This window comes from Heterocephalus glaber, unplaced genomic scaffold, assembly GCF_053883595.1.
Source record: "Heterocephalus glaber isolate CG9 unplaced genomic scaffold, H.glaber_assembly_v1.0 deba00000594, whole genome shotgun sequence".
NCBI lineage: Eukaryota > Metazoa > Chordata > Mammalia > Rodentia > Bathyergidae > Heterocephalus > Heterocephalus glaber.
In genome coordinates, this window is record NW_028258151.1 from 24,172,494 (window position 1) to 24,187,516 (window position 15,023).

Genomic DNA, 15,023 nt, shown 5'->3' on the forward strand with positions numbered 1-15,023 from the left:
AGACAAAAGCAGATTTTCATGCTAGATCTAGGAAATGAGCAGGCAGGGGACACAAGAAATCAGCAAATTCCTGATATTTTCCTGTTTGTGCCATATCTGATGGCAACCATGTCTCTCCTCCTCTATTCCACAACTTACCAAGATCCAAGGCTTGGTATTAAAAAGATAGCATTGCTCTGTCACATGCATTATTGGGAAATTATAACCCTTGTCTCTGTGTTAAAGGACTATCACCAAGCTATCTGCCCCATCCATGGTGCTTAGAGAAAAAAACAACAAGCAGAAATGAGAGCAGAGTACATTGGTTTTGTAGGTTAGAAGCCAACCCTTGTTTTATTAAAATGTGTACAGGAGATCAGAAAGGACAAGATCCAGACTGCACTGTAGCAATATACACAAAAGCATGCACTGTCTAAGCTCCATTGCCTTGGAATGTCCTACAGGTAGCTGTTTGAAACTTGGTTTGGCTGGAGCCTCAAAAGAGGCCCCATGAAGCCCAGAGTGCCCCTAGATCAACCCTCTCTCAGCCACAGCTGGACCTGACAGTTACATTTCTGAGTGGCTGGAAGAGCCACCAGGTCAACTGAATGGGAGGATTTTGTCTATTCATACTGTCTTCTTTGAAGAAACTCAGATCTGGTATCTTGCACCTGGTCAGATTATGCAGTGAGGAAGGCAGCAGCCTACCCAAAACTGAGCACCTCTCACCCTCCCCTGAGCTATGTCCCTGAAATCAGAAGCCCTGGCGTAGCCAAGTTCGTGGGCAAAATCACACTTCAGGTTTACACCGCATCACACAGTATCTGTGTGGATGGATCCACAAGGAAGCTTCCCAGTGGACATGCAGTGGCTCACTTCATGTTTCTCTCAATCCAGTCTTTAAAAGGCAGCACCTTGGTGAAGGCTGTGGAGATGCTATGGCTGCATGTTTTGTCATAGCTCCAGCTGACCAGCCCCACCAGATGCCAGTGTGGCTCAGGGGATGCTCTTCCTGGGAAAGACACAGCTGCGATGCCGCCTGTCTCTGCAGTGCAGATATTAGAAGGGGTAGAGGGATCCTGGCTGGCACAGAACATGTTGTCAGTGACACTTACTGGGATATCATGGTCTTCATGCTGCTCCTCACACAGCAGTGAGTCTACCACTCTGACCGTCCCTGAGCGCAGGGTGTCATTCTTGAAACCAGGGCTCCTCACATCTGCCAGGATGTTCCAGCCAGCCACAGTGATGTGGGACTCCTGGAAGGAGACACTGAGGTCCCGGGTGGCAGCAAGGCAGATGGGCTGGACACGGGTGCTGATGCGGGCCTTGTCCAGGAGCTTCAGGATCGCAATGTCAGCATCGAGCAGTATGGGATCGTAGTTGGGATGCAGAATGATAGCAGAAATCTACAAAGACAAGGAATGGATAGAATGGGGATCAGCCAGCTCCACAATGGACAAGAACAGGCAATCATTGGGGCTAACTTACTGGGAGAAACTGTCCAAGAGGCAACTATAATCATTCAGAGGTACTTTGCTCAAGGAATCTTTGAAAGCACTTGCTCTACTTCCAGGGTTGCAAACTGAAAAGTCTACCAGGGCCTTGCGGGTAGTATTAGATAAGGGCATAGAGGCTGAAGAGAATGGGAGTGTACGATCCACCTAAAGTGGGCAGCAGCCACTTCAGTCCACTCACCACTGCCATACAGAAATGGAGGCAATCAATAATTTACTTTTTCCAGAGTATGGACTCCAGAACTTTACCTGAAACACCTCAAAGTTTTAATGTTGGTAAATAACTGATTAAGAAATTATATGTTAGCATCACCAAAGCACAAACCCCTATGGGCTCCCAGTTTGCATTCTCTGGTCCACAGTAAGCATTTCCTGTACCTTCAAGCAGAAGGATAGCATCATGTTCCACGAGAACATTCTATAAGCAGTTTCCCATGAATATGTTCCCAGAGCATTCCGTAACATTTCTCCATAGTCTTCCCTTATTGTCCAATGCCTTGCTGATTATTTTGTTTGACAGGGGACTCTAAAAGCTCATATATGTGAAACCTTATAATTTTTTCCTGTAAGTTCTTTTTTCTTTTCTACACGTTTGTGGTACACAATGAATAGGTTCATTATGGGTAGTTGATACATGTACATGACATATCTTAATTCTTTTTATGTTCATTTCCCCTTCTCTCCTCTCCTGCCCAGAATGTCTTGGTTCCCTTCCTATTTGCAAAAGATCTATCTCCCCATTTCCTATTGTCTATATTTTATTTTGATCTTGTAAGAAAATGAATGCACCTCAAATCCATAATTTTAAGTGAAATAATCAGGCACACAAGCTTAAACCATATGATTTCTCTCATATGAGAAACCCAAAGTGTAAATAAGTTCTAATGTATATGTTCCATTACTTCCATTGCATGTGAATGCATTTCCTTGGGGTTTCTCTTGTGTCGTACTGATCATGACATATCGGTCTCTCCCTGTCGGTGTGACCTTTTCAGAGAAAACAGTCATGTGTTATTCTTTATTGTATCTATTTCCAGTGAGTGCCACATTGTGGGAGCTCAACAACTCCCTTTAGAGCTCCATTGTGGGAGCTCTAACTATCCAGATGGCTGGAGAGTTGGAAGAACAGGTGAAGAAGTGGATAAATGGATGAACAGATGGGTGGGGGAGTGGATAGATGGACAGATGGATGGACTGAGATGAATGGATGCATGGATGGATGGATGGGTGGCTGGATGGATGGATGGATGCACAGATGAGGTGGGGGGCAGGAAAAGAGAAAAGTGTGCTGTAAATTGGTTAGGAAAATCTTGCATAAAACCTTGATATGCCTTCAAAGCCTACCTTGGACAGTTTCCATATGTAATAGGTGATTAATACCCTTTTGTTATCCAAGAAATATTTATTAACCTACTATGATTTAGGCACAGTGTCAGGCTATGAGAGTACAATGACAAGTCACATCATTCACAGAGCAGATGGTTTCAAGCAGAGCGAGCCATTAAATAAACAATTTCACTAATTTTCAATTTGTTATAACTTATCATATATGCTATTAGTATATTTTACTCTGAGATGATTGACTTCTGATGACCACACCGATAAGTGGTATTTGTCTCTGTCTTATTTTTTTAAACAGGTAAAGGGAGAAAAGATTGCACAATCCTTCTAAATGGCACTTTCTGGATCTGTCGATATAAAACACTGAGCTCCTTTTGGGTGCCAGGCTCTGGAATAGCGACTGACATGCTAAGGTGCCAGAGCTGTCACCCTTCTCCACTGCTTGGAGCTGGCTAAGCCAGAGCCCCACTTTTCAAGTTGAGCCATGTCTCACCCGTAAGCTCTGGATGGTCTTCTCATCCCGGTCATCATCCCGGTAGAATTTTCCCAAGATGACTTTGAGGTCTGCCGTCTTGATGACGTTGACCTTCCCCAGCTCAGTAACACAATGGGCAGCTGCCACCACGGTGCGCTCGTTCACCAGGGCTCCGCTGCAGATCAGGAACCAGGTGCCCTTGTGCAGGCTGCCCTCCTGCACCCCGCTGGTCCTCCTGTAGATGGCTGCCTGCCACGGCCAGCGGCTCACTGGGCTCTTTGGAGAAGTGGTGTTCTCAATTTTCCCACAGACTATGGAGAAAGCATTGGTTCAGTTAGATAAATTCAGACCTTTCCCATCCAAAAGGGAATGTGTCACTCAGCCAGGAGAGCACAAATCTGGGAGGGTGGACCTAGGGTTGTGATAGGCACTATGCCATGGAACCTGGTTTTCTTCTCTCTTTAAATATTAAGCAACCAGTCTAGACACGGTTGGCTGTAAAGTCTGGAGTTAATATTGGAGGCTTTGCAGTCAAATGAAGTGTAGCTTCTGACCTCAGGCATTTACTACCAATAGGACTTAGGGTGAGTTGTATTTTATCGCTTACAGCCTCAGTTTTCTTGCCTATAAAATGGATAGAATAATAATGGTCTCATAGGGTTTTTAGAAGATTAACATCATAAATATGACTACAATAAATTCAATGATACTATTCTTTCACAAAGAAAGACAGGCAATGTAGCTGAGTATGTATACATCCCTATTCCAGATGTTTCTACCTATTATCTCAGTAATTATCACTATAGCCATATAAGGTAACCAATGCCTCATTACTTAATTAACAGTTACCTCATTGATAGCACTGAATGATGGTTATGAAAGCAATAGCTTGGGGTAACTAACCATAATAACATAACTAGAAGGCCTCTGGCACCTTTAAACCCTTTTCCACTTGGTGTTTAATTACTGTTCCCTCCCTTTTCTCCACGTAAATGTGATAAAACTATCTAGAAGAAAATAGGCTTTTAAGATTTAAGGAGTAAGTTCTTCCTGGGTGGTAAGTTGAAGCAAAAGAAGGAGAGCTCTAACTATGGAATTTCAGACAGCACCAAACTGGGGAAAGCGATGAAGGACCATTGCTTTGAACGAGATTTTCCCCAAAAGTCTTCAACAAGGTTAAGAGGTTTTCACAAGCAGCCCTGGAAGACAGAAGATACTCCAGCTTAGAGACCAGCCTCAACTCACTAGGAATGCAGGTCGGCGCCCGCCCACTCCACTTCCCAGTCCTCAGACACGTCCTTCGGCTGCTGCCCAGGCGGCGGTAGAAGGGTGAGATGCACTCATACTGGAGCTGGGTGTGCAGATGTTGGTACCCCGTGGGCAGGTCCCCAAACGGGAGTGCTAGCTTCTTGGTAGGGGCATCCTGCAGTTTCTGCTTGCTGAAGGCTGTTGAGTAGAGCTGGTGTAATGGTGTCTCCCTGGGTCAGGGCACATGGGTCCAGAGAAAGAGCAGGACAAAAAACTGTCATGGAGGCCTCTTTAGCATCCATGCCAATCTCCATGTAGGCATTTGGTTACAGAAGAAGAAAAAAAATGGCTGTCTCATTCTCTGACTCTGTCTCTCTGTCTCTGCCTCTTTCTCTGTCTCTGTGTATGTGTGTGTCTCTCTTTGCGGGCATGCACACATACATACACACACACACTTCACCTCTTGCAAATTCTACACACATCTCAATCTTTTTAGTCCTCCATTTCCATTTCTGGCATGCTTCCATCTGCCTAGGATTTTTAACCACAGAGAACAATATCTGACATAATAGCTGCTATCCAAAGGTACACTACACACACACACACACACACACACACACACACACATTCACGTGCAAAGTTAAACTAAAAAGGGAGTTAATTTGAATGAGAGGATTCAGGCACAGTTTTTCTCTAAACATTATCATAATGGGGGCAATATTACGAATTGACTTGAACTAAACTGTGTTGATACAGTAGCTTGATTTAGCAATTAGCAGATGTAATTAGTTCATCTCAGAGAAAAGGCCTTCCTCTCAGGGCACATTGGATGGGAGAAATATGAAGCATTGTGTATAAACGGGAAAAGGGATATTAAATGAGCCTTGAAGTTGGGGTCCCCTGAGACCACTCAGGGGTCTTGGGGGAGATTTGCACACGTTGTAAAACTCGTGTTCATTTTATACTGGTTCATAATGACTGCCAACTGGAAAGTTAGAATTCCTTTAGGAATCAATGGGTCTTCATATTTGTTTAATGGGTAGGGAAAAGAAGCCCAGAGAAGAAAGTGGGAGCTCCCAGGGCCACACAGCCAAGGAAGAGGGGACCCAAGACAGTGCTTAGCAGTCATGATTTCCATTGTGGAATCTCCACCACGCCAATTTGATATTGTTGTAAGAAATCTATTTCATGTATTCCTAAAGTGCTTGGCTCAGAGCAAATATTCCAACCATAGTGATTGCACTCAACAAATATTCGTATCTTTTTTATACCCAGTTCTGTAATTTTAGGTGCTTTTGAACTTGCAAAAAAGACTCATCAGTTGGCCACTGAAGGTCTACACAGTATTTGGTGGCTTCCAGGTAAGCCCGGCCACTGGGGATAGACATATCCCACTTCCACAGCAGATCTTCCAGGAAGATATTTAAAAACACATTTTAGGCTTGCTTTCTCCTTTACCTGAGATATCTGCTACATGGCCATGTATTCTCACATTAGGATTGCCTTTAAAATAAGAAGCTTGGTGTCCTTTTTTAATAATTCAAGGTTTCCCTATAAGGTATCTCCTTAGGAAGAACAGGTGGATTCCACGTTAGGAGAGGCCAGCCCAGGGAAATCACAACAATCAGAAGAGGGGCAGAGTTTGTATTTTACTACCACCATTCCCAAGAAAATGCCTTGCTTGAAAAGGAGAAAATAAAAACAAGTGAGAGAACCCAAGGAGGGGTGAGAGATTAACAGATATGCTCACTTAGACATATGTGCTAGTCACGGGGACTCACTGTGACTGATTCTAACAGTAGCTGCCACTGATAGGTGATTGTATGTGCAAGGTGCTATGTGAAGGTGTTTCACATAAGGTGCTAAATCTAGTACATAAGGGCACAGACCTTGAAGCCAGAGACTGAATTTACATCCTAGCCTTGCCACTTCTAGCAATGTACCTGGGACAAGTTACTTAACTTCTCTGAGCCTCAGTTTACCCATATAATGAACATGGCCATAAAAAGTGAATAATAATACCTGTCTCGTAGGTTACAATGAGGGTTAAATGAACTAATAAGTGTAAGTACTCAAAAGAGCAACTGGCATATAGCAAACATGTAGCAGATGTTAGAGTTGCATAATCCCCAGAAACTGTTATGATTACCTCTATTTTTCAAAAGAGGAAACTAAGGCTCGGCAAGTTTAAGAACTTGTCTAAGAATACCCAAGATTTAAGAGAGTACAAGAAACCTTGATTTCCAATCCAATTCATTCATTCCATAGACATTTATGGAGTGTCTTCTAAATGACAGGAACCTTTTCAGGCACTAGCACTTCAGCATGAATAGGGCACATAATGTTCCTATACATGTTACTTTTACATTTGGGGTGGTGGGGAGTGTGCCAATTAATGCTGATTATCAGCTTGACTGGATTAAGAGACTCTTGGAGAGGTGATTGGATCATGAGGTCATAGGTGAATGGGTTATTAGGAGGCGGGGTCATGGAGGAATGGCCTTGGGAACTAAATGTGGTTCTGGCCCCTTCTCTCTGGTTCTTTCCAATCTGCTGCTTCCTGGATGTCATGGGTTCAGCAGTTTTTTCCATCATGATATCTCTGCCTTGCCTTGCAGCAATCCAGCCATGGGTTTAACCTGTGAAACCATGAGCACTCTCCTCCTTTCAGCCAGAGTTTCAGGTATTTTGTCCTGGTGATGTAAAGGTGGCCAATGTAGGTAGATGTAGTTGTAGATGATATAGATATATATGAGAAAGGGAGAGACAGAAGGGGAGGAGAGAGAGAGAGGCAGAGAGAGAGAGAGAGAGAACAGGTGGAGAGGGATGCTAAGATGAACAGAGAAAAATTGAAAAATAGTAAAGGGCAGAGAACACAGGGTAAAGGAGTTAGCCTGGTAAAGGGATAGTTGTGGAAGGTCTTACTCCCAGATGAAAATGGAGCAGAGAACTGAGCTGTATAGCCTCACTAAGCCTTGATGATATCCAGTGGAAGCAGGTTCCAGACAGAAGAAGCCACAAATGTAAATTTCAAAAGCAGAGTTGCACTTGGAGTGATAGAGGAAAACAAAGGATGCTTGTATTACTGGAGTGGAGGGAAAGAAGGGAAAAGAACGTGGAAGAGGAGATGAGTAGAAGTGGGCCCACTACTATCTACCCATCAGGTGGTCTTCACCTATGTCTTTCCAGGAGAAAAAGCAGGCATACTAGTCCCTAATTGTGACTTATTTCTAGTTTCTGGGCTCCATCAGCCTGCCTCATCTAGGTGGTTACCACCAAGAACATCTTCCTAAACCACAGCTGGGTGCATTTAGTAGGAATCACAGCTCCCAGTAGCTGCCACAATAAATATATCATAATTTCAGGAAGACTCGCTATTAAAATCCAGTTCCTCAAAGACCATCTGCAAGTCTTGCTTCTCACCAGCCACCTACTTTCCCACGATCCAATAAAATTTGTACATATTCCAACAGTTGCTACCTCTTGGCCACAGGCATCTGGCTAATGAGCCTCAATCTAACAAGCTCTATTCTTTCATGATCATTTAGCATTCAATGTCCCTAAGAAACCCCAGACCATCTTTGGCCAAACACAAGTGGAGAAAAGGGAAAGGGAGGGGAAATATTCATTACCCTTGAAAGCAAAGTTCAGGTGTTTCTACCTTACCTTGATTGAACTTGCATTGGAAGAACCCTCCTTCTCACCAGGTCTGAGATCTTTGGTTCTCGGCAGGCTAGAAAGAAACAGACAAGGCTGCATAGTCCTTTTCCATATTCACTGTTCACATCACTAAGTTCAGATTCATACCAGACCCACCTTTCTGGATGCGTGGTGCTCATTTCCCCAGTCTCAGGGGAAAGGTATGTCAGCCAAGCTTGAGCAGTTCACTTAGCAAATGAGCATCCTGCCTTTCACCTAAATTGACAGTTAACTCCAAAGACCTCAGTAGATGCGTCTGAAAAGCTACTCTGCCTAGGTGACTTGGGACAGTGGCAGTTAATGGGATTGGAGTATCTGCTCATGTGAATGGTATTAGCAAACCTAATCACAATGGAATAAAGTCCAAACTGAAGTTTCTAAAATAGAGCCCACACAGGGAATTAGAAGGTTCTCCTTTAAAACCAGACATCTGTATCAACCATAGATAAGTCTTGGTAACTGGTTTCTCCAGGTCCTTTCTCTGCAATTAAGGTCCCTAACAGTCGCTAGAGAACAGCTCAAAGCCCCATTTAATTTTGTTGAAGTCTTTTTTTTTTTCTCCACAAGTGAAAAGGAATCCTTCCCATCTCACTTTCCCAATCAAGCAGCCAACATTTGTCTAATTAGCAACTTAGACTACTTTGGCTGTATTAATTTGTAAGAGTAGAGTTGACACAAACTCCAAGGACATATGTGACACCATTCCCATACTTAATGAAATAAAACATCAGAATCTCTGCTGGTAGGGATGAAAGTCGTTTCTGGCTAAAGTCTAAAGTGATTTATTCCTTTCACAAATCATTCTCTTTCATTCCTTTTCCCAGGATCCAGGTTGTTGACAAACACCCAAAGGGAAAGTGGAGGATGGAAGCAATTATTTGGATAATCTAGGATGAGAACATGCTTTTCTTCCAGTAAACAGCCAGATCATTGTGATCTGCCCCCTAAATAGAGGAGCTGCTAACCTGAAACTACTAGTGAATAAATTTCGTTAAGAAGCTATGCATCTCTGGTGTAATGGAAACACTTCTAGCCTGTTCATACAACATTCCACTTTTCTGCTTCCAACCTACATTTTAAAATTTGCTCCCTAGATTGCATCACTATGAGTTCACCAGTCTTCTTTTATCACACTTCTTATCTTCTCCTCTGTCTACCGCCTGGAACACCATGGTTATACCTTTTCACATTTCCAAATCTTTCCTGGCTTTCCAGGCTGGTCTCAATCCTAGCTGCTTCATGCAATTATCCCTCTTTCAGGAATGTTGATCTCCCTTCTTCTGAACTACTCATTTGTTCCTATAACTCTCTCCTGAATATTCAAGGGTTTGCTGTCTTTTTTTTTTCTTTTAACATTTTAACATCACTAACCTCTTCTCACATAAGCGGCCAGAGATGATGAGCCTATTTGGTTTTTTATTTGTTGCACTAACTTAATACTGGATAAATGTGGCTATGTAAATGCTTATAAGTTCCATCCTTGGATAGAATATGCACAAAACACACAAAACTCAGCCCTGTCATTTTCCTCAAAATGTTGATAACTATATCACTCTTTTTTTCCCTCAAGATGTTGTGAATAAAGTAAGCAAGTCCTCCCTATATCCAGATAAAAGAAGCAAATATTTTTAGGGATAGGTTCCAACCAAAGAGTTATATATGGTTCCAGGGAGAAGTTAAGAAAGATATTTTTTTCAGAGGCTTAAAAGCGTGAATGAGAACAACTAGTAAGTACAGCAAATCCATCTCTGTCTGCAGAATCTAGGTATGTCGGTAAGTTACCTTTTATGCAGATGGGCTGTTTCCCTGACCACTCTCCATTTTGCTGGCAAATTCTTTTCTCATTGCCACTAAGAACATAGGAGTTGTTACAAAAGAATGATACAACAGTGCCGATTTTTGCATAGTTCCCATTGAGAAGCCCAGGCCCTCCAGTTATTTTCTTGTATCCATTGACTGGGCCTCCAAGCTCTGAACAGTTTCGTTCTTCTAGAACTAAAAGTAAAAAGTAAGAGAGAGGGAGGAAAAAAAAGAACTGTTGAAAATCTGAGTCATCCAATTTTAGAATAGAATCTTTTCATATTTCATTAAATTAAAAATACAGTGATATAGAGCTTGCTTACAGTGCTGCTCCAAAGAATTACCAAGAGAAATCTCAATAGAATATGCATGGGTTAAAACTGTACTTCCCCCTTGTTTTTATGATTTATTCTTAAATTGAGAAATATTTCATTCTAAAAGTAAACAAATTTGATACCAGTCTGACCCTCATATAGTCTTATTCATTTCTCTCTCAAACTGTAGGAGCTGGGCAAGCCTGGACAAAATAAGTATTTCCCTTAGACTTTACAAACAGAGGTTACAATACAGAGGTTATTGTTTTTTGATGTTGTATTACCACCTTCATCCCCTAACACTTGGACAATCAAACCAGACTATTCAGTTTCCTATCTGTGCTGTACCCAGAAAGTAGAACTGATAAGAAACAAAAGTGCGTTATGAAATAAAGATTTTATATTTCATCTTCAAAAACAAAACAGTGCTGGACTCAGTGGGCATTTATATATGTAAAACAATTTTGAGCAATGTAAAGTTGCTGTTTAATGTCATTACAGATTATTTCTGCTGAAAATAAAGAATGCTGAAAGCTTAAACTAAAAATAACTAGAAGATAATACTAGAGGATAACAAATACATTTGCTGCAGAAATACAACAAGTTTCTCCTGATCTCCAAATAAAACTTTCCATCTGTACCCTCAATATTCATTACAAAGGCATTTCTATTCTTCAACTCCTGTTGGACAAGCACTTAAATTGGAAATGACATAACTAGCTATTCTGAGCACTGAACAGGATCTGAGATACAGTCTGGAAATATTCTATCAGATAGGTAACATATTTTTCTTAAATAGATTGTGGCTCAGTACAGAATATGACTTGCCAAAGGAAAGAGAATGAGTCCCTTGAAGAAATCAACCTTTAATTACTGAATTTGGGTACCAATCACTCTATCAGCCTCCTGGCTTCTTTTTAATCATTTCTTCTAAGAGACAGGCTCATCCCTAGGAAACATCTGCCCCCTGTAATGCAATCATGCATTTAACACACTTGTCTTCCCCTAACTGTCCCAATTATCTTCCAAGCAACTTGTTTGTTTGCCTTCTGACAAAAGAAATCTCCATTCTAAAATATTTGAGAATTAAAAATCAGCAAATGTCTTTCCTTTGGGCGACTTGGAAAGATGGCTACAATTAGCCAAATGAGTGGCTTGTCTACTTACTTTAAGATTGTCCATAGACCATGTGGCAAGATGACTGATAATACTCTGTGGGCTTTGGGGCTATGTAATATGAGCAATACCCCGATGGGTGACTCTAAAACTCTTAGTTTAAGTGAAAAATAAAAGGACTTTGTTCAGAAAACTGTTTAAAAATACTGAGGTGGTATAAAAGAGGACAATGCACTTTTGGATACTGCAAGTGGACTCAGAAAACCCCAGGGCTGGTATTTTCAGGAATACCACTGTGGTGTGGGAGGAAGTGGCAGAGGAAGTAGTACATGCTGCTTCTGTAAGAGGGCTTCCCTTTTTTTAGTACAGATTCATTCTGTTCTGAACATATTGCCTAGAGTGCAACCATTGGAGCCCAGAGACTGCAGGCACCTCAAAAGCATGGTGTATTCAACCAGGTTTGGTGGTTTACATCTGTGATGCCTGTGCTCTGGGAGCCTGAGGCAGGAAGATGGCAAGTTTGAGCCTAGCCTGGGCAACTTAGTGGCTTAGCAGGACCCTGACTCAAAATGAAAAATAAAAAGAAAGAGGGGCTGGGGATATAGCTCAGTACAAAGACCTTAGGTTCAACACCCAGTACTGAAAAAAAATGGTGCATTCTATCTGCAATTTACTGTTAAAAATTGGAATTAGTTATCAACATAAAATTGGAGAATTTCACATAAAAATGTAACCTCTAACATGATTCAGGTTTGGAAACTATGGGCCTGTATGCCCGTATAGCAACAATCTAATGGCACTGAAATGTGGCTTGTTCTTCACTTGATCTTACCCCATTGGACTGCCTGGCTCTAGCAGCCAATTAGCTTATCAAAGGGCTTTGCTTGGTATAATTCAAGACTAATCCCTCATCTAGTTTGAGCTTTGCTGAAGTTCATGGCCAAGAAAGGTTGGGTGATATTTAAGGCCAGCTCTGAAATACTTAGAGAACACAAAGATGTGAAATCCTGTCTACAGATAGTTTTGATAGGTAAGCCCGAGAGTTGGGTTTTCCTTTCTATAAAAGGAAGCACTTCCATATTCTGCTAGACCTCCACCCCATGATTTGCCACACACAGGGTCTTATGGATCGAATGAGGTGTGAATGAAAAAAATTGTGAATGTTTAAATTTAAAATTTTTATTACAGTAAAAATACATTGTCATTACTCTCCCTCACAATATTTCCCCTGGCTTTGAGCACTCTTATCCCATCATTCTTGCCTCTTACTGGAGCAGTTCTAGAAGTTCTCTTTTGTGAGTGTCTTTAATTGCACTGTTATGGCTGTCTCAAAGTTCTGATTAAACCATTTACCTTTAATGGATATTTTGAATTTGGAGAAGAGCTAGAAGTCACACAGTGCCGATCTGGTGAATAAGGTGGATGAAGACACACCATTATGTTTTTATGAGCCTGCCTTTTCATTTAATGGCACTGGGAAGCAGCATGCAGCTTCACAAATGCACTCTTAAAGACACTCATGAATGAGGTCTTCCAGAACTGCTTTAGAAAGTGGCAAAAATGATGGGAGAAGAGTGTTTGAAGTCTGTGTCTTTTATTGTAATAATTTGTTTTTAATTTAAGCTTTCACGTACACTTTGATTGTTCCTTGTATATCTACAGCATTTAATGTGGGTTTAAATAGAAGGAACTTTGTGTAGTTCTTGAGTCCTTAGAGGTCACGCAAAGATTTGGGACAATGAAGATCATTTGCTTTTCTCATTGAGGAGACATTTTTGGGTTTGGGGGTTTTTTGTTTTGTTTTATTTTGTTTTTTATACCGGATCAAACTCAGGACCTTGTGCTCGCCAGCCAGGTGCTGCACCCCTGAGCTACATCCTCAGCTGAGAAGACTTTAATAGAATACTTAATGAGTAACTTGGAACACAAAAACACCTCTGCCAGAGGCTGAGGGATACTTTTGTATTTCTACAACTCTCAGATGTATGCCCTTTTATAAGCTGACATTCCTCAAATCACATGTATACTTTTTATATAATATTTGCTCACTTTTGGTCCTAGAAAAGTTATAATTAAATCAATGGTGCAGTTTAAACTTGATGAGATCTTAGAATAGAGAGTTATTATTTAGTTTTAAATTATTGCTTATGGAATGTTATCAGACTAAAGCCAAGTCACACTTTTCAATCGAGATCCAATGAAATGTGTGATGAACTTAATGTTTGTCTCTCCTCCCCCAATTCATATGCTAAAATCCTAACCCCCCAATATCATGGCATTAGGAGGTAGAGTTTTTGGGAAGTGATTAGGTCATAAGGGTGGAACCTCATGAATGAGATTAGTGCCTTATAAAAGGCAACCCAGAGAGCTCCCTTCCTTCTCTCCTTCCTTCCCCTATGTGAGGATACAGAGAGAAAACAGTCATCTATGAATCAGGAAGCAGGCCCTCACCAGATGAAAAATCTTCCAGAGCCTTGATCCTGGACTTCCCAGACTCCAGAACTGTGAGAAATAAATGTTTGTTGTTTAAGTCACTCAGTTTGTGGTACATTTTTACAACAGCCCCAACTGACTAAGATAGAAAGAAAGACAATATGCCTGAAAAATCAAGAAAAATACAGACAATAGAAAAAGAGTTATAGAAGATCCAGATAATGTAGTTATCTATCTTAGTTACTTTTCTCATTGCTGAGACAAAAATATCTGACAGCCAAAGTTAAAGGGAGAAAGGTTTAATTGGCTCACACTTTGTAGAGGTTTCAGTTCATAGTTACCTGGCTCCAAGGCAGGGTAGTATGGCAGAGGGGCATCACAGAGGAGAAACAGTTCATGGCAGGAAGAAGGCAGCAAAGCAGTGAAATAGCAAGCAGCAAGCAGAGACCCTTTCTCTGTCCTCTTACCCTATCCAGGCTATCCAACCTTAGGGCAGGTAGCATTCACACCCAGGGTAGGGCACCCTTAATCCTAGCATCACACTATGAAGCAATCCCCGCATCACACACCCTAGATTCAGCCACCTCTGAAAAGTTCCACCTATGACCACATGAGGCTTTGAGGGAACATCTAGACAGAAACCATAACATTGTCTGATACCACTTAAAAATCACTAGGCTGAATATATCCAAGGAGACAAAATACAAAATCAAGAACTTTAGCAGATAACTGTAAACACTGAAATATAACCAAGGGGAAAAAATCTAAAGCTGACAACTATAATGGCAGAAATTAAAAACTCAGCACAGCAGATAAGGTTACTAGCAAATTCAATAGAGCTGAAGAGTATTAATAGCCTGAAAGATAACTTAGAAGAAAAATTTCAGAATGTAATCCAAAGAGAGAGAAAGACAAAATGTACAGAAAGATGTAAGAGATACATTGGCTTCGGTGAGAAGACAAATAAATATGTAAGTGGCATGCCAGGGGAGGAGAGAATGGAGTAGAAATAATGAGCTAAGAAATGACTATTAGGCTTATTTGGCATAGTGCAATAGTGCTTTCCCCATTTGGGGGCCATGGTAATGTTTACCCATGATG

At 41.4% G+C, this 15,023-nt stretch overlaps 1 protein-coding gene across 2 annotated transcripts in view; it reads right to left on the minus strand.

Annotated features, from left to right (window-relative positions):
* Positions 1-301: 301 nt before the first annotated feature.
* Pamr1 (peptidase domain containing associated with muscle regeneration 1) overlaps positions 302-15,023 on the minus strand; it is a 72,069-nt gene continuing 57,347 nt past the window's right edge. Inside the window, exons 7-12 of one of the 2 annotated variants that reach the window (XM_087205596.1) lie at positions 13,941-13,991; positions 10,042-10,254; positions 8,227-8,293; positions 4,558-4,790; positions 3,331-3,623; positions 302-1,388 (exon numbers count right to left, since the gene is read on the minus strand). In XM_087205596.1, the coding sequence (XP_087061722.1) occupies positions 852-1,388; positions 3,331-3,623; positions 4,558-4,790; positions 8,227-8,293; positions 10,042-10,254; positions 13,941-13,991 (1,394 nt within the window). In that variant the 3' untranslated portion in view covers positions 302-851. The remainder of the gene's footprint in view (positions 1,389-3,330; positions 3,624-4,557; positions 4,791-8,226; positions 8,294-10,041; positions 10,255-13,940; positions 13,992-15,023) is intronic. The other variant, XM_004852037.3, reaches the window with a different exon arrangement.